We start from the raw sequence: 12289 nt of genomic DNA, 5'->3' as shown, positions 1-12289 counted from the left end.
CTGTACACCAGTAGTGTTACAGAGAAATAACCTCAATATTTACAAAAAACACATCCCCAATCTGAAATAAACCCCTTTCACTGTACACCCAGTCTGTGTTAGTGAAATAAACTTAATATTCACAATATACTTAGTGTACAGCAAAATATCCCAAATATCCCCAATCAATATCCCAAATATACATAATGAATAAGTGTCAATATCCCCAACAAACATCCTCAATCTTAAGTATACCTAATGTACTGTACACTCAGTCAGCATACAATAAAATATCCTCAGGATACTGTACACAGCGTAATATACACACAATATGCTGTACACGCAATATAAACTACACTCAGTAAAATGTACATTGTAAAATATACACACTAAAATAATCACTCAGTATTATGATAACATTTACACCATACAATATACACTGAAATAATATACGCTCAGCCAGTATACAGTAAAAATACTCAATGCTACACATACACACTATACAATGTATACTCAGCCCATGTACAGTAAAAATGTACTCAATGTTACACGTACATACTGTACAATGTATACTCAGCAAGTGTACAGTAAATTTATATACACTCCATATACTGTATATACAGTGTACTGTAAAAACAAAAAAAAACTGTACACCAGAAAATATACAGAGCATGTACAACATACACACACAATGCATTGTGCACACCATGTACAGTGTAAACACAGTATATTTGCTGGGGAAGGTACAAACACACATTATGTACAGTGTATGTACACAGTGCAGGATAGAGTGCCTATAGTAGGTACATTCATATCAGAAATGTGTATAACACAAAAATTGAGATAAAAACAAAGTCTTGAGGATGTGAGAGATCGGAAATAAAACAAAGTGCTGCAGAAACTCAGCAGATTTGGCAGAGTTTGAAGAAGAGTCATATTGAACACCAGCTGTTCACTGGGTTTCTCTCTCCACAGATGCTACCAACTCACAATTGGACAGTGTACATTGTATGTATACTGGAACTGTACACCAGGACTATGTACATTATAGATACACCAGGATCATGCCTATTTAACATGCACCGGGACTGTGTATATTTAACCTACACTGGGTCTGTGTATATTATAAATTCACTAGAATGGTATGTTATAGACTTGGAGAGACAGCATTTTTAACACACAGACACTGAGACTTTGTTCAGTACCCACACACAGCAGGTGTACAATGAAGGCACCAAGGTCCATGTAAAGTGTAGGTACACTGAGACACATTGGCAACATATACATTACAGACATACACTGTATATTATACACCAGAGGAGATGTATATTCCATTGGTCTGAAGGCCATGTACATTAGCCACATAGCAGGACGGTGCACATTACACCAAAATGGAACATATGCAGAATAAAGACCATTTCCTTTATTTCTCTGTATTTGTGATTGTGCACTGAAATGGGGAAAGGACAGTTAAAAACCAAGGACTTTGGAAGGAATTGCTGCATGTGTTAAAAGCAAATCACGGACCCTCATTGCATGTGGTCTTTACACAGCTGCTTTGTTCAAGCAGAGGAGGAAGACAAGTTATAGGGTGGCTGGAGGCAGGGGATTGGACATTAATGGAGATTCAGCCAGTAACAAGCAGCTGATTGGTCTGTGGAATGGGACCCTGTCATCCATGAAAAATGCCTTCGGCCTAGCATCGGCTTTGTGATTGGCTCCTGGCTAATCAAAACAGCTTATGGGTGTGATTCTTTGAGACAGAAACCGTCTCCTCTCTCCTTACGTAAACAATTTAAGCTGTTGCTACAAACTGTGGCTTTTAACCAGGAAGACCAAGGGTTTATAAATATGAAAATTAGCCATCCTATACCTTGTGCAAACAAGTGAAAGTATCTGAGAATGGAAATCAAGGAGCAGCAGATCCTAATGGAGCTGAAAGGACCATCTCAATTAACCCTGGGAAGAAGGATCATTCACTGCCTTCCCAAACTTACCCTCCATCCATCACAGCAAGGTTCTCTTTCCCAAGCTGTGTCCGTCTGAGAGTCACAGAGTCGTACAGAATGGAATCAGAGCCTTCGGTGAAACTAATCCATATCGGCCACGTTCCCAAATCAATCTAGTCCCATTTACCATTCATCCTATCTGTGCCCCTCATGGTTTCATAAACCTCTATAAGGTCACCCTGCAACCTGCTATGCTCCAGTGAAAAAAGTCCCAGGCTATCCAGTCTTTCCTTATAACTCAAACCCTCCACTCCCAGCAACATCCTGGTAAAAATTTTCTGAACACTGCCCAGTTTAATAATGTCCTTCCTATAGCAGGGCTGAGAATGTAGGGGCAGTTTAAGGGGCATACTGTTTTAAGTAATAGAGCTCCATGGCAAGAGTTCACAGGCATTTATTGGGAATTAGCAATTATTTATTTGTAGTAAACAGCGTTGACCCTCCGACAGTACCCACTCCCTCAGCGCTGACCCTCTGACAGTGCGGCGCTCCCTCAGCACTGGCCCTCCGACAGTGCCCGCTCCCTCAGCGCTGACCCTCCGACAGTGCGGAGCTCCCTCAGCGCTGACCCTCCGACAGTGCCCGCTCCCTCAGTGCTGACCCTCCGACAGTGGGGCGCTCCCTCAGCGCTGACCCCCTGACAAAGCGGCCCTCCCTCAGCGCTGACCCCGTGACAGAGCAGCCCTCCCTCTGTGCCATTGATGTTTGAGGTACCTGATGGATTTGAAATTCTGCAGAGAGCTGGCTGAAAGTTTTGTTTAATCAGCTCTGATCCCTTGTGTTTCAAGCTTGTGGTTAATTTAATATCCTGTAATATCTTCATTTTATTTTAATATTTCAGCTGCCTCAGGATTGTTGCTATTTTGCCGTGCTCGCTTATTGACCTGATCAGCTCCAATGTGATGGAGCAGAGACTGGCAGGATTTCCTACCACAAACAATATATTCACATTGGGATGTGTTCCAGATGATCTCCAACACCTCATTAAACCAACTCACTTTTCCCAGGAAGCCAATGAATGTAATCATCGACAACAAGGTGCAGAGCTTGATGAACACAGCAGGCCAAGAAATGTAATCCTCACTCATTTTCCTGATCCCATGAAATTCTTAACCCCATATAAGAGCAGAAACAGGTCATTTGGCCCATTGAATCGTGGCTGATGTATTTCTCAACCCCATTCTCCTTCCTTCTCTCTGTAACGCTTCCCAATCAAGAACCTATCTCTTACAGCAGCATTCAGTATGTACCCTGATGTGAATGTGTGTGAGAGAGAGAGCCCATACCCCAGTGACTGAGTGTGTGTGAACCCATACCCCAGCGACTGAGAGTGTGTGGGCCCGTACTCATGACTGAGTGAGTGCATGTTGTGTGTATGGGAGCCCATACCCCTTTGTGTGTGTATGTGTGTGCACGCGCGCACACGTCGGGGGGTGGGCTGAAGTGGCAAGCCCGTACCCAGTGAGAATCTGTGTGTGTGTGTGGGAGCCCATACCCATGTGTGTGCGTGTGTGTGGGTGGGTGGGGGCATATCCCAGTGACAATCTGTGTGTGTTTGGGAGCCCGTACCTCAGTGCGAGTCAGTGTGTGTTTGGGACTGTACCCCAGTGAGAGGCTGTGCCTTCGAGCAGGAGTAGAAGAGAACTGGAAGATTGGATTGAACCAGCTGCAGATTCTCAGTCTGAATGAATGAGATAATTTGCAGTGAGGAATGAGAGACTGTCAGTCTGGCTCGAGGACAGGCAGAATCCACATTGGGATCTTCCTGCCCCACCCCTTCGTGAATTCGAGAAACAGACACTAAACTACACAGACGGAGAGTCATTGAGATGCAAAGATCAGCAAAGACACTACGAGTGAGATAGAGAAGCCAACTCTGAGCAGGTTGTGAAATGATCTGGAGCTGACATCATGGGACTGAAATAAACTCCCTGCGGGAATAATTGAGGGTTTTGAGAGAATGTTTGCTTCATTCCCTCTGGGATTTGCCGAGCACAGCCTGTTCTCTTGGATTCCTGTTCCTGATGGTCACACACAAATAAGGCAGCAGGCAGTGATTAGGAGGATGGAATAGAACACCGTGCACAGCTCAGAGAGAGCAGCTCAGAGACAGTTGTGCAGTCTCTTACGGATATGTGGGGTCAGGGGTGGGGAGGGACAGCAAGTGCACGTAGAGGGCAGGAGCAATCAAAATGTGCAGCCATAAAAAATCGTAAGATGCTGGAACAGAATGAATTGTTCCACATTAACCAGTTGCTGTATGGAGTGTAAAAAAACCACAGCAAAGACACTTCACTGTTTAAAAAAAAAATCACAACTTTAATACAACGAAGTGGGGAAGCAGAGAGAACAGGTGAAGGCTGTGGTTGGGTAAAGTTAGAATTTGAACTCCTTGTATTTCTTAGTTCCTCGGTTGCTGTCAGCGGGCTGGGCTTTCCTCTTCTTTTGCTGTGAACCAAACAAGAAACTGTTACAACATCCTGCATTTCTATAGCAGCTATCAGCAGCGCAACGACACTCCCACGGCAACGTAAACCCAACACACAGCCATAACCAACGATGGACATGTGACCAGAACAGCAGAGAGGGGACAGGCCCGTTCTCAGGAGCATTGGCTGGGGTGGGGGGTAGGGGGTGACGGACCGAGATTGCTCCCGTTGTGGGATCAGTCATTCTGACCAGGCAGTGACTGTGCAAGAGTTGGGAGCTGGTGACAGGCCTGTCAGGTGACACACTACAATCTCAGCACCACATTACAGTAGGCACACACATAATAAACCTGGTGACAGCAACCCCATAGGCAGCCCTGCTGGGTTCTGGATCAGCGCCAGCCCCCAGGTACCAACAGCATTCAGCAGGTCACCCTGCCCCATGCCCCTTTGAATCGACACTCGGCATCATCTACCGATTCAGGCCAAGGCACAGATTACATTAACAATGGCCAAGTGCCGGCCTCCTGAATGGGGCCGCTATCAGGCTCCAGGTTCACACACAATTATTCCACTGCAGTAAACAAAAACAGGAACTACCCAGTTTACTGTCCCTGTCCTGGGAATGTTCAGTGGTGCAGGGAAGACAGTGTACAGGGAGCTTGAATCTGTATCTAACCCTGTGCTGTCCCTGTCCATGGGAATACTCGATTTGGGGCGGGGGGTGGTGGTGGAGGAAACAGTGCAGAGGGAGATTTACTCTGTATCTAACCCTGTGCTATCTCTATCCTGGGAGTGTTTGAAGGTTGGGGGGTGTTGGGGGGCAGTGTACAGGCAGCTTTTGTCTGGATCCAACCCTGTGGGAGTGTTTGATTTGGGTTTTTTTCTCTGGGGGGTGGGGTGATGGGCAGTGTAGAGGGAGCTTTTCTCCGGATTCCCCAGTGCTGCCCTGGTCCTGGGAGCACTGCTGGGTGAACTGTGAGAGGGAGATGACGTACCTGCCTTTCCCATGGTTATGTCCATACTCGGGTACCCATCGAGAGGGATCTGTGGTGCCGATTGTGCAGACAGGTAGGGCAGGGGGTGGGGTGTGTGATACTTCCCGGAGGATGGTAATTAGATACTGAGAAGGGCCCATTCCTGTTCGATCAGCTCCCACTGACCTGTTGGCCTGGTTTCTGCTGCTGTGCCTCACCAGGGGCGGTTTAAGGTAATGTTGCGTTTGTTGAAGAGAGGAGGAGGAGGAATGGAGAAATTGTTCTTACCTTCTGTTTGGCAGCATGTTCAGCCACCATGTCGCTGAAATCCTCCTTCTCAACCTGGGCCTGCTGCTCACGGACCCGCTCCTCGTATTTCTGGGTCATGGCCATTGGGTCGAGCTCCAACTCCTCTGGTGCCAGAGCCACCTCGATCCCCTGGGTCTCAGGGGCCGGGCCCTTACGGCTGATCACCTATCAAACACAGCACCGTCAGCGTCGCCTCGCACAGGGCACAGCGAGTAACAATACAGCACAGCAACAGGCCCTTCGGTCCTCCAAGCCTGTGCTGACACATTTTGCCTTTCCATACTAAAACTGTCTTCACTTACAGGATCCATATCCCCCTATTCCCTTCCTATTCATGTATTCATCCAGGTGTGTCTTAAATGCTGCTACTGTGTCTGCTTCCACCACCTGCTCTGGCAGCGTGTTCCAGGCACTCACCACCCTTTGTGTGAAAAACCTGCCTCGCACATCTCTTTTAAACATCCCCCCTCCCCTTGAAACTATGTTCTCTAGTAATTGACCCCTCCACCCTGGGAAAACGTCTCATACTTCCCATTCTATCCATACCGTTCACAATCTTATAAACGTCTATCAGGTCGCCCCTCAACCTCCTGCCTTCCAGTGAAAACAAACCCAGTCTATCCAACCTTTCTTCAGAGCTAAAATCCCCCCATACCAGGCAACATCCTGGTTAGACACAATCAGCTGTGACCCCAGCACCAAACACAGGTGAACTTCTTTTGAGGATAACGGTCGGTAACAGGCTATTGATCTGTTATGGATTGTGTCCCCTCCAGTGCCTTTCTGCACCAACCAGGAGTCCCACTGGGTAGCAGGGGCTCCATATGCAGCACTAACACCAGCACAGAGCAGATGGGCCAAGTGGCCTGTTTCAGGCGACTGTTTACTGGGACAGCGACGTAAAGACAGTTACCCAGTTCTCCTCAACCCAACCCTGTCCTCAAAAGGCTGCTCAGGCAGTCATGGGAAACCTGGTTAGTCTGGGCTTGGTGGGAAGGTTGGCTTTGAAAGTGGCTTGCTATTGGAGGGGTGGGATGTCTGAGGATGTTTCTCTAGATGACCATCCTGGGAGCGTTGCTGCTTTCTCTCTCAGGCCAAGGATCCATTAAGCAGACAGCAATTACTGCACAGAGGCAGCAGGGGACACTGGGGAGATTTACCCAGCCCACGACCTCTGGTGCTGTAAAAATAGCACGTAGCAAAATCGTTATAAAGATAGTGTGTCAGGGCCACAAAGACAGAGTTACACCAGACATGGAGAGCCCTGACCTTGTATAGACAGAGTGCCAGCAGCCCTTACAAAAACACCCCCATCTCACAATCATTTCCACTCATCTATTCACCAAGATGCCACAAAGCCTCACTTGAAGAACAAGTGTGAATTTCTGTAGCACCTCCCACTGCCTCATGGCCAAAGGAGCGTTTGTTTGAAGCCTGGTCACTGCTGCCGTATCAGAAACATGGCAGCCAATCTGTGCACAGCAAGTTCCCACACACAGCAATCTGGTAAGGAGGCAGAATTGGCAGAGGGATATCTACAAGGCCCTGGACTGAATTGTAGAGTTTGAGTCTGAGATCCAGCCCCAGGTCAGTGTAGGAGACAGCTGGCTAGTTTCACACTCCACACCCTTGTGCCTACTGGAGCACCTCACCATCACGCAGATGGATAGTCATACAACACAGAAACAGACCCTTCAGCCCAGCCAGTCTGTGCCAAACATAATCCCCAAACTAAATTAGTCCCACCTGCCTGCTCCTGGCCCATATTCCTCCAAACTTTTCCTATCCATGTACTTATTCAAACGTCTTTTAAATGTTGTAATTGTACCCACATCCACCACTTCCTCAGGAAGTTCATTACACACACGAACCACCCTCAGTGCAAAGGATTTGCCCCTCATGTCTTTTTTAAAATCTCTCTCCTCTCACCTTAAAAATGTGCCCCCTAGTCTTGAAATCCCCCACACTAGGGAAAAGGAACCACTATTAACTCTATCTGTAGCCCTCATTATTTTATAAACCTCTGTAAGGTTGCCTCTCAACCTCCTGCGCTCCAGTGCGGACCCTGCACTAATTCCTGACCCAGGGGTTGAGAGGGCTGGAGAGTACCCCCAGGGCAGGTGCCCCAAACTCAGCACGGGCTGTGGGCTGTGAGGTTACAGACTTAACCTGACAGGACCTCAGTGAAGGACACACTGACTGGACCACAAACAGGCTCTACCGATGGGAGCCAAGCGTGAGAGGGGTGGGGGATTACCGCCCCCCTTGGGTGCGGTGAGGGACTCACCGCCGACATGTCATAGATGTGTGTCGAGCCCATCATGGCTCCCCCGATTGTCGCTGTCCGTTTCTCTGGCACCGGGATGTACAGCTGAGGGGTGTCGCCGCTGGGGAGAGAAAGGAGTTACAGTTAAACAGACATCCCCAGTGCCCAGAGCCAGGCCCCCACCCCTGCACCTCCACCTCCACCCTGCCCGGCACCCCCTGCAACCAAACACCTCTTTCCCCACCATTGCACCTCAGGCCATGCCCAGGATCCTACTGACAGAGTGAGTTGACATTCCCTCCCCACCTGCTGACCCCGACCGCTCCCCCCCGCTCCATTCACACTGCTTCCCATCTCGATGGCCTTTTGGCCCATTGAGACTGTACTGCCAAACCCATACTAAATCTACATGCTCCCTTCACCTCCTTTCCAGCACTAGCTGGGAGTAATAGATACAAGCTAGAGCTAGAGATGGCCAGTCAGCCCCTCTAGCCTACTCCCCCTTCCGATAAGATCACTCCACATTCCCTCCTTGCTGACCCAGGGTCAATCCACACTGCCTTAACAATATTCACAGACTCTAATTCCACTGCCTTTTCAGAAAGGGAGTTCCAGAGTCTCAGGGCAAAGATTTCCCCTCATTCTGTCTTTGAGAATCTCCGACAACAGGAAACATTCTCTCCACATTCCCCTTCCCTCCCCCCTCAGGATCCGATACATTTCAATCAGGCTCCCTCTGACTGCACGTAACACCAGTGGATCCCAGCTGTGGTTGTCCAATCTTTCCTCGTACAATAGCCCGCCCCACCTTCCTGAAGCCTGTCTGGGAAACCTTCTCTGAACTGTCCACACTGCATTTACAACTTTCCTGGAATAGGGAGACCAGCTCTGCACACTGTTTTCTAGCCGTGGTCTCATCAGCATGCAGTATGACCGGAACATAACCTCCCTACCCTTGTATCATGCCCCGACACACTGGAACATCAAGGCACAGGGGTCCTTACCCATCCATGGCTTCCTCGATCTTCTTCTTCCGCAATTCAATGAGTTCAGGGGTCTCCATTCCGGCCGGGACAGAGGAAAAACCCCCTGGGGTAATCAGCCCACTGCAGAGAGAACGAGAGAGCGTGAAAAGGAAACGATCAGAGGGAGAGAAAAATCACTTTCAGGGAACAGGTCACCAGCCTGAACAGTTACCCAGTGAGGGTGGGAGAGCGGTTGGGGCAGGGGGTGGGTAAGGGTAGGAGCCAGGAGAGAGTTGGATGAGCTGGGCCTGGAGCTGATGAACATGGGGGATATGATGAGGGTGGAAACATGGGAGTGTGGTGGGGGGGTGGGAGGGGGGGTGCGGCGGCGGTGGAGGCAGACCCAGAAAATGGGGGTGATCCCCACCCAGGCTGTGAACAGATCAGTTTAATCACAGATTGTTAACAGGGAGAAGGATGGAGCTGGTCACGTGGAAATTTTGGTCTTCCCTATATTTTACCACAGGAGATTCCCGCAGATCCAGTTCTGGGAGTGGGGCAGGCACTTTGATCACTGAGACACTGTGGATGAGGGAGGAAGAGAGGAGGGGTAGAGCTGGGGACTTGGCGGGGGGGTGGAGGGAAGGTTTGGTGCGAGGGGGCAGTCAGGCAGAGGTGGGCACTGGCAGTGTACTGGTGAGGATGTTGTAGGCCAGGGCGAGCACAGAGATGGGCAAAGGGACTGATCCGAGAGGATACCAGAGAACGGTGTGGGAGCAGACGAGTAGCCTCAGTGACAGTGGAGTTATTATGAGGCACAGTGCGGAGCTCTGGGTCCAAGCTACAGATAGGCCCAAGAGGGAGTCACATACCAAGGGATCTCACCGCTTGGGGCTTTGCCTCAAGTCACTACCTGTCAGCTGGGGTGATGAAGCCGGTGTCGTCTGGTTTATCTTCATCACTCTCATCCTCCTCCTCCTCTTCCTCCGAGGATTCCTCATCGGAAGGTTCGAGCTCACCCCAGGGAGTCCGATCCAACTCCTCTTCCTCAGTCTTCGCCTGTGGGGGAAGATCAGAAACCTCTTCATCTGTGTACATCCCACAGGAACAGGAGGGGACCATTCAGCCTCTCAAATCTATCCCACCAGAAAAAGAATAGGCTATTCAATATAGTGCCTGGACAGTTGCTAAATTGTGGTGCGGTTTCACATGAGGAAACAAGCAGATACACACACTGGTGTCAGCAGATCCCTGCACTCCGATGGTGCGTGGTGTGTGCAGAGACTCGGGAGGGGTGTTCCAAAGCTATGTTAGCCTAAGCTTTGTCATGTTGTGTGTCAGAGAAACTGGCACTGGGCAGTCAGTGGTGTGCGTGGGGCCTGAGGAGGAGTCTTACTGTGTCGTGACAGTGTCAGCTCGGTAGGATTTACCTGAAATTCCAGCGCATTGGTTCCAAACACATCGCCGTACAGTGGTTTACCAGTTTCATCGACAGGTGGCTTTCCCCATCCTCCAGCATGGTAACCAAAGGAGCAGCTCTGCAAAGGAAGCACACAGACATTTCACAGCCTGAACATTACTAGAGCCTGAACAGAAAACAAAAGGGTGAACAGACCAAGGCAGGCTCTAAACATCCCAGATCCAACTTCTTAAAATTCCCAATTGCTGTCAATCTGGGTCATCGACCCTTCTGTCACTGAAAAGTTTCTTCTCATTAACTTGACCCAAACACCCCCCCGGAGGAAACTCACTGGCCTGACCCGCTATTGTAAACTGTGATAGCACCATTTCCCTCTTGTCCCGTCACGTTAAGGAGGATCGTACGTACCTCTGGGATAGGAGAGTTGAGGCCGGGGATTTTGAGATTGGGATAGGATGGAGGAGGACCGTATCTCTGCATGGCAATCAGCCACGGTGGAGGGACCTTGTGTGCGTTCTGTGGAAGACACAAACATTACAATAACTAAAACCCAAACTGTTACAAAGAGCAACTTCGGAAACACAGAGAATCTGCCACAGAGAACAACTCCAATTTGTACAATCTTCATGCGAGCACAAATCCGACTGAACTTTCATGTATAACCATAAAGGGAGAGGCAAGGAAGGTCATTGGGAGCATCTTAGAGGGGAAGACAGAGGAGCAGGTTTGTTTGGGGGGTAAATTCCGGTGCTTATGGACCTGCCAGCTGAGGGTCATAAGTGGGAGTGATCTCAGAGCATTTGAGGATTGAAAAACTGGAGGAGGATCCAGAGACAGATACTGCCGAGTCAGCCAAGCTATTGTACTGGTGCCAACCGCAAACTGAGACACATTCCTTCACTGGCAGTGTGAGGGGGAGGAGATCCGTGTTCACATTCAAGCCCCAAACAGTGACATACAGTTCCCAATTCACATCGTTGCATACCAGGGACTCTGGCCCTTAGTGGAACTCCACAACTCGAGGGAATTTGGTAGATCCCAAGGTTCACTTTACTAGTGAGGGAGAAATAATTTCTCTTTCCAAATTTTAATTCTGTTTGGAAGTGGTATTTCAGAGCAGCATGACCATGGGACACAATTCTGGCGAGAGGCAAGGCTGGCCCTGTATGACATGGGGAGAACAGTACCGGTGGGGACGGGTCTGTATCTGTGTTATACAGTGACAATTCCAGATGGGAACAGGGATAGAGACAAGTTTAAGTGTCTGTGAGGTCAGGGATCCTGGTTTCATTCCTCTCAAAGATGGGATGGAATTTACTAACCGCTCCAACAGGCATTCCCAGAGCCAGTCTGAGCTCATCAGATAAATCTCCAGGTTTCTTCTCCTTCAGCCGGGTCTCAAACTCTTTACCCTGTCATGTAGAGCAAACAGAATACAGTCAGTCAGGCAGGCACTCACTAACTCACCATGACGCAGTACAGAGTTTATACATACACTACTTTTAACCCAGTGAAACGACCCAAAGGCAGCAGTGCCAATCAGATTAAACCAGACCCGGAAACACATCAGCAGATCGTAGGAATCGGAGACTGCTGGGTTGGAGAGGTCAGTTTTAAGAGGGGGGAGGGCAAGACAGACAAGTGAAAAAGTTTAGGGAGGGAATTCCTGGGGGCAGGGCCTAGGCAGGTGAAGGCACAGTCCCCAGGGGCTGGAGAGATGGGAGTCGGGGGATGCCCGAGAGGCTGAAATTTGAGAAAAAAGGAGATCTCGGAGAATGGGGTTTGAGAAAAATATCAGCCATGGTCAAATGGCAGAGCGGAGTCAATGGGCTGAATGGCCTAATTCTGCTCGTATATCTTATGGGCGTTGGGGCCGGAGGAGGCGACAGAGACGGGGAGGGGCGTCGGGGCCGGAGGAGGCGACAGGAGACGGGG

The 12289-nt window shown here is 49.3% G+C and overlaps 1 protein-coding gene across 1 annotated transcript in view; it reads right to left on the bottom strand.

The window, feature by feature from the left end:
- Positions 1–4282: 4282 nt before the first annotated feature.
- Positions 4283–12289, bottom strand: part of sf3b2 (splicing factor 3b, subunit 2) — a 27420-nt gene continuing 19413 nt past the window's right edge. Inside the window, exons 15-22 of the mRNA XM_048619668.1 lie at positions 11677–11766; positions 10763–10870; positions 10365–10472; positions 9848–9993; positions 8974–9075; positions 7991–8090; positions 5683–5868; positions 4283–4436 (exon numbers count right to left, since the gene is read on the bottom strand). Of these exons, the coding sequence (XP_048475625.1) occupies positions 4365–4436; positions 5683–5868; positions 7991–8090; positions 8974–9075; positions 9848–9993; positions 10365–10472; positions 10763–10870; positions 11677–11766 (912 nt within the window). The 3' untranslated portion in view covers positions 4283–4364. The remainder of the gene's footprint in view (positions 4437–5682; positions 5869–7990; positions 8091–8973; positions 9076–9847; positions 9994–10364; positions 10473–10762; positions 10871–11676; positions 11767–12289) is intronic.

This window comes from Rhincodon typus, chromosome 43 (genome assembly GCF_021869965.1).
Source record: "Rhincodon typus isolate 14 chromosome 43, sRhiTyp1.1, whole genome shotgun sequence".
NCBI classification, from domain to species: Eukaryota; Metazoa; Chordata; class Chondrichthyes; order Orectolobiformes; family Rhincodontidae; genus Rhincodon; species Rhincodon typus.
The sequence above is the reverse complement of the archived record's forward strand: the minus strand, read 5'-3'. Positions and strand labels throughout refer to the sequence as shown.